Source organism: Nymphaea colorata, chromosome 9 (assembly GCF_008831285.2).
Source record: "Nymphaea colorata isolate Beijing-Zhang1983 chromosome 9, ASM883128v2, whole genome shotgun sequence".
Classification (NCBI taxonomy): domain Eukaryota; kingdom Viridiplantae; phylum Streptophyta; class Magnoliopsida; order Nymphaeales; family Nymphaeaceae; genus Nymphaea; species Nymphaea colorata.
The window spans coordinates 16,481,531-16,500,575 of NC_045146.1; the positions used below are offsets into that span (position 1 = coordinate 16,481,531).

The 19,045-nt window shown below is 39.1% G+C and overlaps 1 protein-coding gene across 1 annotated transcript in view; it reads left to right on the plus strand.

Moving 5' to 3' along the window:
• Positions 1-18,759, plus strand: part of LOC116261189 (polyribonucleotide nucleotidyltransferase 2, mitochondrial) — a 29,150-nt gene extending 10,391 nt beyond the window's left edge. The window contains 10 exon segments of the mRNA XM_031639825.2: positions 32-194; positions 1,275-1,400; positions 1,758-1,888; positions 1,979-2,198; positions 2,302-2,342; positions 2,345-2,384; positions 2,523-2,605; positions 12,565-12,708; positions 15,806-16,492; positions 18,089-18,759. Of these exon segments, the coding sequence (XP_031495685.1) occupies positions 32-194; positions 1,275-1,400; positions 1,758-1,888; positions 1,979-2,198; positions 2,302-2,342; positions 2,345-2,384; positions 2,523-2,605; positions 12,565-12,708; positions 15,806-16,492; positions 18,089-18,202 (1,749 nt within the window). The 3' untranslated portion in view covers positions 18,203-18,759.
• The last annotated feature ends 286 nt before the right edge of the window (positions 18,760-19,045 follow it).

Sequence of the window (19,045 nt, forward strand, 5' to 3'; positions counted from 1 at the left end):
AATTTGTATGTTCAATTGAAAACATGAGCAGGTTTTATGCACAGTGACACTTGGTGCACCCAGTGATGCGCAAAGATTGGAATCTTTGGTCGGGCCTCCAACAAAGCGCTTCATGCTCCATTACAGTTTCCCACCATTCTCAATTAATGAGATTGGTAAACAAGGTGGCTTGAACAGAAGGGAAGTTGGGCATGGTAATTTTTGCTTTCACTCCCCCCTCCCTTCTTTTTGATTTTTAAGTGACAAATGTGATCATGACATTTTAAAAGAAGAGCTTCAACCTGACATAATGACAAAGTGGTCAACAAGATGCGCTACTGTCAGTTCAGAATGACAAAATGAAACTACAATGATATTTTATTAGATCCAAGAGACTTGGTGTAGGTGTGTGAGGGCTCCTTTTTTAAAGGCAATTTTCTGGAGTTCCGGCTATTATTTCCCCCCATCACCAGATCTGGGCTGTCTGCATATTTATGTATGTATGCGGTCATGAAGTTATGTGGTATGAACTTGTTTTTACATGAATAGGAGTGCACATGTTGGCCTGCAATGCTATTTAGTTGGCATATCCTTTTTCCCTCTTCTTTGACCAGAACATTTGACCCCAATAAAAGGTACTTGTGGAACAAAAGTTTTGGGTGATTTATCTGGCATGTTTGGCTTAGCTACAGGAAGCACAACACAGAAATAGGTGATCTGGTTTTTAAGAACGTCCATCAAAGCGCACGATGTTTAGCTTCTGAAATGTGGAATCTTGTTCTCCCCCTGCACCCACTCTGATTGACTCCTAGCATTTTGTGTCACGATAGTTAACTATCCAGGTAGAATAACTGCGAGCTTTGTTTTTTTTTTTAATGGTATTGGTGATACCGTGAGTTGCTTATTAACAATCTTCCTGAAAGTTGCATGAATTTGTGCCTTGCTTTCTAATTTCTGCTCTTTAAATATGAATTATGATAATTTAATTTCTTTTGCATCTACCATGTAATCCTTTCCCCAGATTTTCAAGTTTTCTGATATTTGAGTGAGTAGGTGTTGGAAAGCTGTTTACTCTATGGCTCCGTCCAAATAATATCTGTTTAACTTTTAGAATATCTACTAAAGATTTGGATCTTGAGTTCTTGGCTTGAAATTTGACCGTTTAATAGTCTTATTCTTTCTATTTCTTAGTGATCAACACCTTAAGCTACCATGTAGTAGGTATATAAAGAAGGAGCTTTAATTGGATGTGCAATCTTCTCAAATATCAGTCTTTCTATTTTGGGGGTAATTAGGTACATTAGCTGAGAAGGCATTGCTAGCTCTGCTGCCACCAGAAGATGATTTCCCATATAGTGTTCGGATTAACTCTGAAGTGATGGCATCTGATGGATCTACATCTATGGCAACTGTTTGTGGAGGTATTATTCTGTTTATGTGATTTTTTTAGCAATGTGTATTTGATCTTCCAACATCTTATTGTAGTTTAGTTCATATGCATGTTTTGCACATTTGACTGGTCTTGGTAATAACTTATGTCAGCAATGGTATGCATGACATCTTGTTCAAACTCAAGAAGTACATTCAATTGTTTGCATTGTAGTGTTACTTAAGTCTTCAAATTATTATAAATCTAGAGTCATTGCTTGGGTCCTATGGTTATATCTTGTCCAAGTATTGGATGTTACACATATGTACTTTTACTTTTAAGGCATTTTTTTATTTTCGCCAATGTGGTTGCTTTGCTGCTTAACAAGACTTTGCTCATGTTTTTGCAGGCAGCATGGCATTGATGGATGCAGGTGTTCCATTGCGGAAACATGTAGCTGGTGTTTCTGTTGGCCTAATTAGTGACGTGGATCCTTCTACTGGCATTATTAAAGATTTCCGGATACTGACTGATATACTAGTATAAACATGACTTGATGCTTATTTCTGTTCTCTGTTCCTCTTGCAGAGTTATGAACCAATATGAACTTATGTTTTAAAATTAATGCAGGGCCTTGAAGATCATCTGGGTGATATGGATTTTAAAATTGCTGGAACGAAGGAGGGGGTAACTGCCATACAGTTAGATATGAAACCTGCTGGTATTCCTCTCTATATAATATGTGAATCCTTAGAACCTGCTTTAAGAGCTCGCACGCATATCCTTGACCATATGGAGCGGGAGATAAATGAGCCCCGCAATCAAGTAGATGGAAACTCTCCACGCTTAGGTTGGACTTCATTATCTTTAAATATTATGTTTTTTGTGTGATGACATGTGGCACATTTTGTCAGCCTAAATGAAATTTTCTGAGCAACCTTATATCATGGCAGCAACACTTAAGTACAACAAGGAATTTCTTTGGCGTTTGATTGGGCCCCAGGGTTCTCAATTAAAAAAATTGAGCAAGAAACAGGTACTTGTTCATTCTTAGTGTAAGATTGTGCGGTATGTGGATAACTTCTTATTTTGGTGACTCCATGGTGAAGGTCACATATGATGATATGAATATGTATTTTAGTAATTTATGCTTGCAAATGTGACTCACCTGCAGGTGCACGTATTGCTGTCAATGCTGATGGAGGAGTCACCATACTTGCAAGAAACCAAGCAATCATGGAGAAAGCTCAAGAAAAGGTAAATTTTCAGTTTTTTCTAGTTACAGTCACTGTTCCTTTTGTTTGCACTTCCTATCCCTGTGGATTTGGTTGAATTCCTTCATTTTTTATTTATGGAAGCTGACTATCCATGCTCGTTAGATATCAACCTCTACCACTGGTTATTCTTTGGAATTCATATTTGTGTAGAGGTCTCTGAAAAGAAGTGGTGTTTTGTGTTCATATATTGGGTTCTATCCAATTGGTTCTGATCAGTCCCTGTTTGTGTTGTACTAGTTGGTGCATCATTAATGGCCCTCTTGTAATCCTTGTATAATGTCTAAAGGTATTTCAGTACCCTGATAGTTGTATAAGTTTATTTACATTGTGGAATAGATCTGCAATCCCTGCGGCTGGAATTTCTGATTGCTTTGCAGCTCCTTCTCTATGTCTTCTCTCTTCTTTGTGGGTGGTCACTAGTGGCTCCCTTGTAGTTCTTTTAAAACATATAAGAGCATTTCAGTACCCTAGTAGTTGTAATAAGTATATATACATTGCAGAATTGATCTGCCATCTCTGCCGCGGGGATTTCTGATTGTTTGCAGCTCCTTGTCTAAGTCTTCTCTCCTCTTTGTGACTTGTGAGTGAATGTTGAATGAAGCGAAATTTCGCAGTCTCAATGCTCATCGTTTAAACATGATCAATTTATCATTTGCTTGGTTTTGCCTATAGCAAGAAGCTTGGTTTCATCTCATTGCCAAATGTGATCTTTAAATATTGAAAATTTGGCAGAGGATTTTCTTGAAATATGTGTAAGGATATGAACATATCATATGACAATAATATAGATGTGTCGTGTGAGTGTGTTGATGGTTGTACTTTCTTATATTTGCTGTTTTATATTTTTCATACCATAAATTAATTAGTATTCTTCATAAATCTTCTATGTAAATATGCGTAAGCATGTAGCCTTGTTATGTAGCCTTGTTATGCTGGGGAAAAGTGCTGTAACCACATTTAGTCCTGTAACAAATGGTCTGGTTTAAAATAAGCAGCTATCAGGAGGATTACCATTATTAGGAGAAAATGAACAAGGGAGGTTTCTTTAGCGTAGGAACACTAGATCTATGAAGAAGGGATGTCTTGGCAATATCAAATTCCAGCTCCAATTCCTTGAGAAAAACATAAAACTGAATCTTCTTGAGTTTGTTTTTCTTTTAGCAAAATATCATGAGAATCATGCCACTGCAGTTCAAAAATAGATAACTGATCCCATTTTTGAATTGAGATAGTTCACCATAGCAATCTTTAATGGATTTCTCCCCTTGTTGTAACTTTGAAATTTTAACTTGAATGAATATTCCATTTATGGGCACATCTTTCATTGTATTCATTTCTTTCAAGAATTCCCATTCATAAGCATGCTCAAACCTGGCAAGTTGAGCACTCATGGATGATTCCTACTATTGAGTGGGAATCCAATTAGCTTCTTTTTCAGAACCATCAATGAAACCCCAAAGTCCTTTTCCACTTATATGATGCTTCATAATAGAAGCCCTTGTCACATAATTCATAGATGTCCGCTTCCATGATAACAGGTGAAAAGAAATAGAAGGAAGTGATGAGCACACCCAGTTGAAGGTTGAGTCTGATATGATCTCCAAGAACAGTCTTTGAACCATGAGGTCTTCCAAGACCTTTACAATTTTCAATCAGTACTACATTATTCTTCTCTTCAGTATCAGAAAAATGCAGAAAAGTCTAATAGCAGCACCAAACGAACTGATGAGATTCTTGCAAAATATCGTCTAACTGTTGGTGGTCACAGCATCAATGAAGCTCATTCTTTCCCACAATTTGGTACAGGAAATATTAGGTCATACAGTACCAGGCTTTGATACCATGTAAACGGCATTGATATAGATGTAAATCTACATTCAAAAAATCTGTCTATCACCAAGGATATAGATAAATATTTCCCACTATAATAGCTTCACAACCTATGTCACATGGGTGCGGGTACGGCACGGGTTCGGATACGGCATTTTTTGAAAATTGTGGGTACGCAGGTACAACAAATCTTTTAATTCCCAAAAATGAACAAATGAAAAAAAAACATTAGCTGTTCTACAAAACTGGTCTCACAGACTCACAATCTCACAGTCTGTCAATTCTCATAACTACACATCAATGAAGAACATTGAAAGAAATAAAAAAAACAACTGGTTGCTGAAATAGCTGATAGATCAAACCAACCATGATGAAATGAAACCAAACAAAAGTGGCAGCCAACAAATAAACACATATAGATCAAACAAAAGGTTAAAACATGTTGAATTAGAAAAGTTTTATGTTTTAGGAGGCTCTTCGTAATATTAAAGAGTTATAAGACCTCTTTAATATTTTCGTTGTTTCTCATTGATTTATTTTGTAAATCTCTTTTCTACCCTAATCTCTTTTATAAGGGAGATTAGGGTTAACGTAATAACAACTTTTTGGGTTAGCCATACGGCTGCCTCTCTCTCTATCTCCCTCTCTCTCGCTCTCTCCACATCTCACGACAGACCTTCTTATTTCACCGCTGCAACATGGTATCAGAGCAGGCGTGAATCAGGCTGGCGACGTGAGAAACAAAAAAAAATCTGTTGTCGACGTTTCTGAGGCGTAAATCAGGCTGGCGACGTGAATCAGGCTGTCGACTTCTCCTCTTCAGGCTGTCGACTTCTCCTCTTCAGGCTATCTCTTCCACCGTCTCCTTCCCTTCTCCCTCTTCCGTCTCCTTCTCCTACTACACACGACACGACTGGGTTGAGCTGACTGTTTTCCAGCAGCTGACCCGTGTGGAGGAGTCTATTGACGCTATGAAATCTGCGTGAATAGACTCCAGCTATGGGTATCTACATATATATATTTTTTTGCAGCTGGGTGGGAGTTTGCGATAGTTTATGTTGAATGCTTTCGTTGCTATTCATGATTCGTAGAAAATAAAACTGTGGTACAGCAGCGTTAGATGCAAGTAGATACGTTGTTGGTTGCTAAAGCCATTGCAAGCAGTGTGGTTTTTTTTAGGCATCGGATTTCTGGATTTTTCTCCATCGTGGGGTTCTTGGACAGCAGTCTTCTACTTGTATTGCTGGTGCTTTTGGTCTTCTATTTGTATTGCTGAAATGTATTTATTGTGGGACTGTTGGACAGCAGTCTATCGTGTGGAATAGTGGTTTGCATCTAACGTTGCCGTGTGGTGATTGGACTTATGCTATTGTTGATCAGTTGCAGTCGCTATTGATTTATATATACATTTTTCTTCCGCTTGCTTGGTGGGTGATCATTTGTGGGCAGACTTGCAATGGCTGAAATTAATAGATCTGATTTTTTCTCATGAGGTTAAAAGTGGAGGAAATCCATTTTCTTATGGTTCTACTGTAAAGTTAGATGGATCTAACTATGAGATTTGGTCTCGTGTGTTTATGATGTCTGTGATTGGACATCAGAAGGAGCATGTTATAGAAGAAAACGAACCTGTTGAAAATAGTGGAAAATATGGTTCATGGAAGGGAGATAATAATATTGTCATGTCATGGATCATGAATAGTGTGCAACCTCAAATTGCATCAACTATTGCATACTACACCTCGGCCAAGCAATTGTGGGATTTCTTGAAACAAACTTACTCAAATGACAAGAATGTTAGCAAGATATTGCAGGTAGAGAAGGAACTACTTAATCTACAACAGGGTAACCAAAGTCTTGCTCAGTACTTCGCTTCCCTTAAGTCCATCTCTGAACGACTTAAAGCATTACGTCCTCCATGTCCAACATGCTATAAGACCCATGGTGAACAGTCTATGGTTGCGAAGTTCCTACAGGGTCTCTCCTCTGAATATGCAGTAGCAAAGGCTCAGATGTTGACTGGAGCAGAAATCCCTGACCTAGCTGAAGCCTACAATAGACTCAGTCGTCTTGCTGTGACCCTCTCTTCACCCTCTAGTGATATCCATGCCTCTGCCCTGACAGCCTCAGGAGGTCGTGGACGTGGTTTATTTAGGGGAAGAGGCATGGGCCGTGGGTCAGGAGGAGGTCGGGGGAGATTTCAGTGCACCTATTGTGGGAAAATAGGTCATTTGGAAGACAGATGTTGGGATAAACATGGTCGTCCTACCGCAGCGCCACCCTTAGGAAGAAATGTTACATCGAAGTTGGGGACTAACTCTTTACAGTCTTCTATTGGATCGGCCCAAGCAGCGTCATCAGTGGTAGATGGGTCTTTATCTTCTTCTCAGCCTGAGACAGTGACTGTGAGTATCAATAAGTTAGAGTATGAGGACTTTCTAGCACACAGATCTACTCAGCCGTCGGCCTCCACAGTTATGAGTGACAGCGCTATGTCTGTTGACACTATCTCATATGATACAGGTACTACTTGGATTATTGATTCAGGGGCATCGAGGCACTTTTGTAGTAAACCTTCTATGTTTACTGTGCTACACTCATTACCTCAGATACGTCATGTGAGACTTGCAGATGGTAGATGGTCACCTATTATGGGTTATGGAGATATCAAGATTTCTCAGTCTATGACTATTCCAAATGTGTTATATGCTCCTAAGTTTCCCACAAATTTGTTATCTGTTGGACAATTGATTAATGATTTACATTGTCGTGTTACGTTTGACTCTGGTTTATGTTCATTTCAGGACTTGCAAACTGGGAAGACGATTGGTGGAGGCTATGAGAAAGGGGGCATCTACTTCCTGTCGGATCCCGTGGGTATTGCAGCATCATCGATCACATCGTTGTCCTCCTCTTTCCAGTGGCATCTCAGACTTGGTCATCCATCTGTCTCCAAGCTCTGTCATCTTCTTCCACATCTTTCATTACCAGAGTCGTTCCAGTGTGAAGCCTGTCAACTTGGCAAACACACTCGTAGTAGTTATTCATCGAGTCTTAGTCCGTCTAGTTGTGGACTATTTGATCTTCTTCATGTTGATATGTGGGGTCCTAGCAGAGTTGCTAGTAGGTCAAGATTTCGTTATTTCCTTGTTATTGTAGATGATTATTCTCGAGTCACTTGGGTATTCCTTTTGAAGGAAAGGTCTGAAGTCGTATGTACTCTCAAAAACCTTATTGTTGAAATAAAGACCCAGTTTGGTATTCTTGTTAAAAACATTCGCACTGATAATGCTCGAGTTCAAGGCATCTACCTTAATGAAGTTTTACTCAGATAATGGCATTTCTCCTCAGTTTACATGTCCCCATACCTCCCAACAAAATGGAATAGTTGAGCGAAAACATCGCCAACTTTTAAATGTGGCTCGTTCCCTTATGCTTCATACTAATCTACCTGCATATTTTTGGGGAGATGCTATTCTTACTGCTTGCTACTTGACCAATCGTTTACCCTCATCCTCAATTGATAACCAGGTCCCCATTAAACTTGTGCACCCACAAAGACCCTTGTTTCCAGTAGCTCCCAAAGTATTTGGTTGCACATGCTTTGTTCACATTCTTGGACCCACACGTGACAAATTGGGGGCCCAAGCCATTAAATGTATTTTCATTGGCTACTCCAGAAACCATAAAGGCTACAAATGCTTTGATCCCTTGACTCAAAAAGAGTATATCAGTGCGGATGTCACATTCTTTGAGTCTCAACCTTATTATAGCCTCACTCCTATATCTACTGAGATGCCACGGTCACCAGACCCACTGCCTATTCTTCCTATTCCTTTGGAGTCGTTCCCTTTTGAATCTCCCTCTTCTGTTGTGTCCAAGTTTCGTGATCCTCCGCTGGTCTACACACGTCGACAGGACCCTTCTCATCATCCTTTGCCAACCGTTTCTCAGGAGGTAAGTACATCTGAAGTGCATAGCCCTACTCATTCTGATCCCTATCAAGACTTACCTATTGCTCTTCGCAAAGGCAAGCGACAATGTACTTTACATCCTATATCTCATTTTGTGTCTACTGATGGTGTTGGTAAAAATATGCAACAGTTCATTCAAGCTCTGGCTGCTCATACAGTTCCTACGTGTCACCAACAGGCTTTATTAGACACCCAATGGAGACGGGCTATGCAAGATGAGATGGATGCCTTAGTGCAGAGAGGCACTTGGGAACTTGTTGATCCTCCTCCTCGTTGTGATATTGTTGGCTCAAAGTGGGTATTCACAGTGAAATATAATTCTGATGGTTCTATGGAACGATACAAAGCTCGGTTGGTTGCTAAGGGCTACACGCAGACCTACGGTGTGGATTTCTTTGAGACCTTCTCTCGAGTTGCTCGGTTGGGAACCATTCGTCTTATCATTTCCGTGGCTGTCCACCATGACTGGCACATGTATCAACTGGATGTCAAAAACGCCTTTTTGTATGGTGATCTCGATGAGACTGTCTATATGCAACAACCACCGGGATTTGAACGACAGGGGGAGTGTGGCAAAGTATGCAAGCTGAAGAAAGCTATTTATGGACTCAAACAGAGTCCTCGTGCGTGGTTTCACAAGTTTTCTGAGGTAGTCTCAAAGTGTGGCTTTGTGAGATCTCCTCTTGATCATTCTTTGTTTATCAAGAAGGCTTTCAGAGGTATAACCGTTCTCGTGGTTTATGTTGATGATATTATCCTGATAGGTGACTCTGATCAAGAAATTTCTGATGGTAAAGTTGTTTCTTCAAAAACACTTTGTGACGAAAGATCTTGGTCCTCTACGATACTTCTTGGGAATAGAAGTTGCTCGCAATAGGGAGGGTGTTGTTCTCTCTCAACGGAAGTATGTTCTTGATTTATTGCAGGACACAAGGATGCTAGGAGCTAAACCGGCTAATTTACCTATGAATCTACGTATACATCTTCATGATGACCAAACAGAATTAGTGGATTCTCGATCTTACAGATCCCTTATTGGAAAACTACTCTATGTTACTGTGACAAGACCATACATTAGTTTTGTAGTGGGAAAACTAAGTCAATTTATGGAAAAACCAAAGAAAGTTCATTGGGATGCTGCCTTGATGGTGGTTAAATATCTGAAATCGTCTCCTGGCAAAGGCCTTTTGTTCACGAAATGCAAGACTCTGGAAGTGGAAGCCTATAGTGATGCTGATTATGCTGGCTCAGTAGAGGACAGAAAATCTACCACAGGATTTTGTGTATTTGTGGGAGGCAATCTTATATCGTGGAGAAGCAAAAAACAAGGTGTGGTGTCAAGATCTAGTGCAGAATCTGAATACAGAGCTATGGCTCAAATAGCAGCAGAAATGACTTGGGCTAGATCTATGCTATCCAGCCTAAGTGTGTCGATTCCACTTCCCATGAAGATGTATTGTGATAATCAAGCAACCACACACATTGCAAACAATCCAGTTTTCCATGAAAGAACTAAACATATTGAAGTGGATTGCCATTACATTCGGGATCTCGTTCAAGCATGAACCATTGCCACTATTCATGTTCCTTCAGAAGATCAAGCTGCAAATATCTTCACCAAAGCTCTTCCTATTGGTGATTTCTCTAGATGTTGTGACAAGCTGAGCATGTTTAATATGTATGCTCCAGCTTGAGGGGGAGTGTTGAATTAGAAAAGTTTTATGTTTTAGGAGGCTCTTCGTAATATTAAAGAGTTATAAGACCTCTTTAATATTTTCGTTGTTTCTCATTGATTTATTTTGTAAATCTCTTTTCTACCCTAATCTCTTTTATAAGGGAGATTAGGGTTAACGTAATAACAACTTTTTGGGTTAGCCATACGGCTGCCTCTCTCTCTATCTCCCTCTCTCTCGCTCTCTCCACATCTCACGACAGACCTTCTTATTTCACCGCTGCAACAAAACACATATAGGTCTATAGATTGTTCAATCTTCAAACAAAAACATTCCCAAATCAGAAAAATGAAAAACCCCAAATCAAGAAAACAGAGCTCTAATTTTTAATAGCGCAAAGAAAAAAAAAACACTTACCTAGCCACCACAGGCTGCCGCCGTGCACCGCTGGACGTGGCTGTGCATCGCCGGACATCGTTGCCACTACCAGTCATTGCAGGGAGGAGGTAGATGAAGAGGGAAAGGTCGATCTCTGCTGCTCAATGAGTTTCATAAAGATAAATTGAATTCTTATGGTTTGGGTCGGGTCTGGCCCAGACCCAATCCAAACCATACCCAATTGCCTCATCGTACCCGTTTCCGTGTCCCGGCATACCAGAGCGGGGTACGTGGGCCAATCCCACGTACCCATGTCACATAGTTTACAATTCTTACGAAAGGGACAAAAACTGTGCATTTAAGGCACAAAAACTGTATTAAAAATTTTTAGAATTTAGGATTTAGATTTTATGTAAATACACATATGTGATTGGTATATCATATATGTACTATCATATGTCAATGTCATATACTTTTGAAAGTTTGATACATACATACATATATATAAAACATGTGTGCTTAGGTTTTTCGTGTTCTTATTTCTATTTCTTTCTGTATTTTTCTGCCCTTTTTTATATTTTATATATATATTTTTTCTGTTTCAGGTAGTTAGTGAGCTAGCTGTTGGCTGGCCCCAACGGCTAGTTTTTCTAGCTGTTGGAACCTGGCCCAACAGCTATCTCCATTTACTTTTCTTCTTTATTTTAGTCTCTGAAAAAGGGGCTTGTGCCCCATGTTTTGGTAAGGTCTTTGAAGCCAGGGTTGTATTAACTATTATGTTTTGAGGTTCAGCAATATACTTTATTTTCTCCTTTAGCTTGAGTTTTTTGTGTGTGCCCTTGGTGAGCTGGATATCTTCAAGTGACTGTTATTGGGGAACTTCTGTTTGCTTTTTCATCTCTGGTTTACAAAATAACTACCAAAGGCTTCCAAGAACCTCACATAAAGAGAGGTCACGAGACACATTATGTAGATGAGAAAGAGAGAGAGAAAGCCATTGGGTACCCAATGGCTAGAACTCTAGCTCTTGGGAGCCTAACAGCTCTCTAACAGCTGAATGAGTTCAGCTGTAAAAATAGAAAAAAGAGAAAATAAAAAAGGGAAAATACAAAGAAAAAGAAAATAACAACAAAAAGGAATACAAAAAGAATCCTCAAACTCTAACAAGTACAATAGATACCCAAAGAAGATGAGCATAGACCAGTGAAGGAGACAAGTTGGGGGAAAGGCTTATCATAGAAATTCAAGTTGAATGTGATCCAGGAGGAGCTGAAAGCACTACATGGAAAATAGAAATTGTTTTACCCAAGTACCTCTCCCTTCTCACATCTTGAGAACGGGTATTTAAAATGCACAGGATTGTAAATAAATGGCCTTGTTTAAAAATAATTGGCCACTGGGAGGATTATCATATCAAGTTATGGACTGTAGGTCATGGATCCAAAGTCTGAACCTGATGAGGACTAAGTGTTAGTCAAAGGTCAAACCGAAGGGCTGGCCTGAGTTTTATGTTAATAGAAAGGAGGTGCTTCCCTCAGGGAAAACCTTTTTTCTTATTTCTCTCCATGTGCTATGATCTTTGATAAAATTATTACTGTAAAAGGTCCAAACTTCATAACTGCGCTAATGTGATGTAGGTTATACAGTTGATCAGTTTAGGGTACTTTTTCTTTTAAATTTCCATGATGACATTTTATAACTTTTTTGCACTGGGTTTTGGTTCTTTCTAGACTATGTATATGTGTGTGTGTGTGTGTGTGTTTTGTGTGTGTGTGTGTGTGTGTGTGTGTGTGTGTGATAATAGGATGTAAAGCTACTAAATTGTACATATTTGATGAGTAGGTTTCTTGTGTTGGGTCTTGTGTCATGCTCCTGCTTCGAAATTGTTGTAGTCCCTTAAAAAAGTAATGTATGTGCATAATTTACATCAGAATTTTGATCTTTCATGCATGTTGTTCCTGACTTGGCACTCGATCCAGACACACGGGTGCATGGGTCATCATTTGAAACATACATTTTTATGTATGTCTTTGCCTGCAAACCTTATTTTCTAGAGAGTTTCTGATTAACATTTTTGTTTGCAGATTGATTTTGTAGTTGGCCGTGAAATTGAAGTTGGTGGCATTTACAAAGGAATAATCGTATCAATAAAAGAATATGGTGCTTTTGTAGAATTTAATGGTGGTCAACAAGGCCTTCTACACATTTCTGAGTTATCACATGAGCAGGCAAGTAGTGTGGACTCTGTCAGCTTTTATTCTAGATTCCTAGGTCTTTAAAATTTCTCTGTTTTCTTCAGTTTGTATCTTCATTTTATTTTTCTGTAGTTCTACTTTGAACTTTGCCTCTAACAATAGCAATTCTCTACGGAACTTGACCCTTCTCCATATGCGCTGCAAGGTTACCAAATAACTCTGCCTCTGCGGAACCCCCCACCCCCACCCACTGATTATCTAATTAGCCTAAGTCACTTTGTGCATACATTTTGTTGTACTGAGACTGTGCTGGCTTGGATGGATTAGTTTTGGAACTTTGTCCAATTTTCCTGTGCGTGGCATTGATTAGCTAGGGTAAATTTTGAACATGACCCATATATCTATCTCACCTTTTGAAGCATTGTATAGGCTACAGCTTATCTGTAAGTTAATTGTCCTATACGATTGGGCAGAGCTAAGGTAGTGCTGCATAAAGAAAGCTAACTCATCCTTTCAAACGTTATATGCAAATGGTACCAATCTGGAATCTGGTCGGTTTCATAAGTACTGCATTAGTTAAGGCAGTCAAGTTCTGCGCCAAAAACATTCAATTATTAGATCTTATCATGTCTGAGAATATAAGATATAAACACTCTTTTTGAGGTTTTGCTATATTAATTTCAATCTGAAAGATAACTGATCTTTTGCATGGCTTTGGATGATATTGTGGCCATCTAATTGAAAGCATATATCTTTGATTCTAGTGCTACTAATTCATTGTCATGTGTATATTTTGTTTTTATACGTTTTTTAAGCTAAAATCTCATATTGATTGTTTATCCAAGCTGCAAACTATAACTTAAGGCCGCGGTATCTAATCCTGCCCAGCTACCAAGCAGCAAACTTCTCCTGCTTGTTCAAAGACTGATAGTGAGGGGCCTTTGATTGGTGATGAGATTTTTTAGATTGCTAATTGGTGGCCTTGCCACTTAATCTATGCGCTCATTACATATAGCCCACAAATCAGATGGGCAACTGTTTGCAACTCCCCAAGCTGAACTTGGTTAGTGTTACTGCTATTAAATGTGATGTTTGTATTTAGATAAAGTGACACTGCTATTAAATGTGATGTTTGTATTTAGATAAAGTGATGCTTTCGAAGAGCATCAACTTGTTGATTTCATTATGCTTGGGGTTCAATGTGGTGTAAATATCAAAATGGTGGTGCTTCCCTCTTTTGACATTTCTCAGGCCATTAGTTTTTTAGTTTTACTCCCTTTTTTTTTTTACCTAAGCTGGATTCATCATGTCTTTGCATTTTTGCCTATGAGGATACAAGAAATTCAAAGGAAAAATAATCTCATAATCTCTTTTTTTGTCCCTTTATAGTTTACTTGGAAAACATGTAAACTTGAGCAATGATTGATTTAGTGAAGAATGATTATCCATCTTTATTGATCGATCACTGTAAATAGTAAATATGAACTGCACCATTGTAAGGTGAACAGATAGCAGTTGTGCAACTTTATGTGAACATATAGGGGGTGTTTGGATGACACCCCCCTTAAAACCAGGTTATAAGGAAACCAGGTTTTGTGTAAACCAGGTTTTGAAACCTGCTTTGTCTGTTTGGATGACAACAGAAAAACCAAGTTCTGACCTTTTAAACCTGGTTTTGTTTGGATGACAATAATCAGGTTTTATATGAAGCCTCTGGAAATCCGAATACAGTTAATGACAGTTGGATCAATCACCCATTATACATAATACAATTACAGTAGATCATAAACTTGACTAAAAAAATACCAGTTGATTATTCTTGCTTTTACTTGGGGCAACCTGTAACAACAATTATATCATATAATTATCCACATAGACATTATAGAAGAGACTAGTTATTGCAATTAGGGTGAACTACATTACCAACTGCAAACAAATGGACTGTAAAAGGGAAAAGAACTCAGAAGATGCTGATCAAACCATTCACTGAAATCAATGAGTGAATAATTAACCACTGAAACAACTAAATGGCCTAGCTTTTTTATTTGGTTGCATCCTTGCGACTAGGATAAGATCACCTCCCATGGATAACAAGCTTTACATTAATGTTCTCCCCGCATCCATCTCACTTCCATCAAACAGACGTTCACTCTGGTCATTATCTCAATTCTCAATCTCATCTTCACAAATTTCAGCTTCTACGGTAATCTCAATATCATTTTCCATTAGATGTACAAGAAACTTGTTGTCTTCCTTGACTTCATCTGGTACCCTTTCATAATGTTTATATGTGAGTAGAGCAGATAACCAAGGTAGGGTCGTTAACATTTTAAGACCCAAATAGTAGCTTGCCCTCCAGCACTCTGCCATATAAAGGGGAGCAGTTTACAGACTATTGGCCATATAAAGGTTGCAACATCATCACTACATAATTCAGAACCGATCAAAAACATCAATTAGAAGGGGCCAAAACAAATCAACCGAACAAATCGAGTGGTTTTTTGGAACTTTGTCGCCAAATAATTCAGAACCAATCTGAAAAAGAAATCAAACAAATTGAAACAAAACAACCCAAACACAGCAACTGAAGGCACAAAAAACATCAGATATGATCTTTTCTACTAGGAACAGACTGGCCTCGATGGGCAGAAAAAGGACAGGTGAAGGTTTCTGAAAGCAGGAGAGAATCTCACTGTGAGGAGAAGGGATAATATTTAAGAATGGATGACGTTGATTGCTTTGGTTGCCATAGCGTGCTCTTGAAAGTGAGAGGTTTTTAACAGGTTCCGGTGATGCAAGATTCAACCGGCAACCTGCCGACGTTTTGGGGTGAAAAACCTAGGGGAACCAGGTTTTTCAAAGCCTGGTTTCAACCAGGTTTTGAGTGAAACTGGAAACCCAGTTTCGTTGTCATCCAAACCCCCAAATGGGGTTTGTGGGGCAAAACGAGGTTTTGCCTCTCAAAACCCCATTTTGGGTGTCATCCAAATGAGGCCAGAGTGATTGCTCGTGCCATAATCACATGATGTTACTGAGCATGATGTTGATATCTTTTGATCCTTATTTTTCTTCTTGTTTATTTGTCATTTGGTCTAAATGTGCATTTCTTTTTCCCCTTTTTCTGTCTCAGGTGTCTCGAGTTACAGATGTGGTCTCATTGGGACAGGAGCTCTCACTTATGTGCATTGGACAAGATGTGCGGGGTAACATTAAGCTATCTTTAAAGGCTACTTTACCCAAACCTAGATCTCCACCAGGAAACTTGATGGCTGAAAATTCAAAGACAGCTGTGGATGAAATACCAAGTATATTATCTCAAACCGATAAAGAAAATAACATGTCTCCTCATGGCTCATCAGTGAATAAATGTGAGGGTCACCCCACCAGCTCCTATTCACCACCATCAGTAGTTATTCGAAGTGTGGAGGAATGCAATCAAGAGGATGAAAACTCTGGGTTCACATTGTCTAAGCCAAATAAGAAAAGTAAAACTACACCTCCCAAGATAAAGACAGAAACTCAAGTACATACAGACAACGGCTCATCATCTAAAGATGCTCAACTCTTTTCTGGTAACAGCAGCCTGAAAAATACAGCTATCAAGCCCAAGGAGCACCAGGAAAAAATAGTGAAAACTGTGATTGAGAAAGGGGGCACCACACTATCACCAGATATTCTGCAGCCTGCAGGACGTAAACAGGTTAGTCCAAATTCAATGAGGATTGGGGATGAGTATGTGGCTAAGATTGAACAGATTCGTGCACATGGTCTGGTCCTTCAGCTGGGAGGTGGGGTTCGAGGAATGTATCGTTTTGAGGTACTTGGAGAAAATTTTTCCTCCTCCTCTATACAAAGCTCTTATTTTCTGTTCCAGCTTTTCAATGATGATTTTCTCCTTAAAACTCTGGCTTATTTCCATAACCATTTGGCTTTGTTTACGTAATTTTCGCCATTCCGTTCTTTAGAGATTCTATTTTTTCTCTTTGGTGTTGCAGATTATGTACTTGTAAACTGTATGATACTGTAGGCATTGCATTTTAGGTAATGAAGTTTGTGGAGCTGTAGGATATCTGTCAGCTTTGCCATCATGTTCTTTTTTGCTATATCATGTTCGTGATACTCCTGTTAGCTTAATATGGTAGTCTTGTAACTTATATTTTTCTACCCTTGCTCCTTCCAAGGACAGGTTTACTCGTGGATTTGTGGCCGTTCATATAGCATCAGGGTGTCAACCTCATCTTTACATACTAGAACAGTGGATGACAGGAGGAATAGTAAATCCATTTGCAAGTCCCTCAGAAAATATTATCAGAACTATAGTTGATGCATTTAATATTTAAGAAAGCTTATTTAGGTTCTGTCCCTAGCGAAATGTTTTCATGAACTATGAAATATGTATATCTTCTGGATATTCTTAATGGTGACACACACAGAGACTTCAGCTTTGATGACTTTATAGTTTATACGTTTCCACTTAAGTTTGTGAAACTCTAAATTTGGGAAAGTAAAATCTGTTTGTTGAGTAGTTTGTCAGATATAGGTGTTCAGCATTTTAGTCAAATCATGTGTAAAATTGTCCTTAGTAACCGTTTACACTAGGTCACTAGAAGGAGCAGATTTGGTGGGTGGATATGCTTATTGTACCCTAACAAAAATAAATGACATAGTAAGTAATCCTGAGGAGGTTAGTGCAATGGCTTGGGTATGGGGCTAGTAGGCAGCCAGTTCCTGGTTTGAGTGTCAGGAGTGCCAACCCCCTGTTTTGGGGGGAGTGTTGTGGTGGGGAGTTTATTGATATGCAAATTAAAGCACAAAAAGGTAGCACCTTGAGGCATCAAAAGTAGGCCTGGTACCTTGGAGAGATGGAAGAGTGGGTCTTCAACTCTTTGCCGGATGGTAGGATGTAATACTTGTACTGCAACCAGAAGCAACATGCAAAGGAAGCAGGTTTTTCCAAACAAGCTGGACGCAAATAAAGTGCACAAGGTGGAGGATAGATCCCTCTATCCTTAGCTCTACTTCTCTTAAATTTCAAATTTCCTTCTTCAAATGCACCCCTCGTATGCTTACAAAATTCAAATATCCTTGTTTTGCCACGGTTATTATCTCACTTTTTATCATGTGAAGATAAATTTTTAGCATAATTGAGCATAGGTGCATTTGCACCCATAGTAGGAGAAACTGCAGCAGCGAAAAATTTATCACCTACAAAATTTCTTGCTCTCTGATAGGGCGATTTTGTATGTTCACATTTTTCTTGTTGGCTTCTGAGCGTTTCAAAGCCATTTTCACATATTTCTGTTGCATATGGACTTTTCCATCTGAACTTTTAATGTCTGTGGGATCGTGTTTGAACACATTAGACATTCGTGTTCCTTTCATGCTCATGTTTCTTGCATTTATTCAAATGCAGGTAGATGGGAGGAGGGATTTTCAGATTGGTGAAGACCTACACGTCAGGTGCTCAAGCTTCTCTGCAAAGGGAATTCCAGTTGTGACTTTATTGGAAGAGTCTGCATCCGAATGAAGGAAGGCTATTCACGTCTGCAGTTACCGCAGCTGGATGAAGTATTACATAGGCCATTGAACTCCAGGCACCTTGTCCAACCAAAGCAAGTCATGCTCATAATTGACCATCTTCATCCACCGGCACTGGTATGAGCTTCAAAAGGATGTATGGCCTCAACGAATGGCAACCTTGGAGGATGAACAGAAAACGTTGGCTGATATTCTCCACGTGCCAACTAATCGTCAAAGGCAGCGATTCATTTTTGTTGAAGAATTTTGGCGGCACGTTGGTAAGTTGTAGAACCTTGTTTGAGGAGCGATCCAGCAAATAGTAGAGATGAGATTGAGAGATGAAATTTTGGTAAATGTGGGTAGAGAAGAAGTAATTTGAAATCAAGTCATATAATAATGGGCACTTATATTAAATTAAAAATAATATTCGTCGTCATGGGAGCAGAAAAATTAACACTAGCCGCAGGCTGAGTTTTTGCAATTTTTTTATTAATTTAAATTCCATTTAGAGTCCCATGTTTAACTTGATACTCTAATTTAAGCCTTCCTGATAAGGTATTTTCAGCAGGCTCCCACCAGAGAAGCATGGAGGCTTGGCACTGGGCGGTGGCCCCATCGCGCTCTCGGGCCCGGCCTGTAAATTGGGATGGGGCAGGCTTGGGTCTGATTCCCGACAAAACACATTGTTATTAATATTATTATTATATTTAATATTTTTTTTTATATTTATATGTATAACATAAATGTTTTTAATTAAAGTTGGACCGATTCGGGATCCATGATTGTCATGGCCTGGTCTTGGAATGTCAAAATGGAGCTCGTGCTGACCGCAGTCCAACTATAAGTTGGG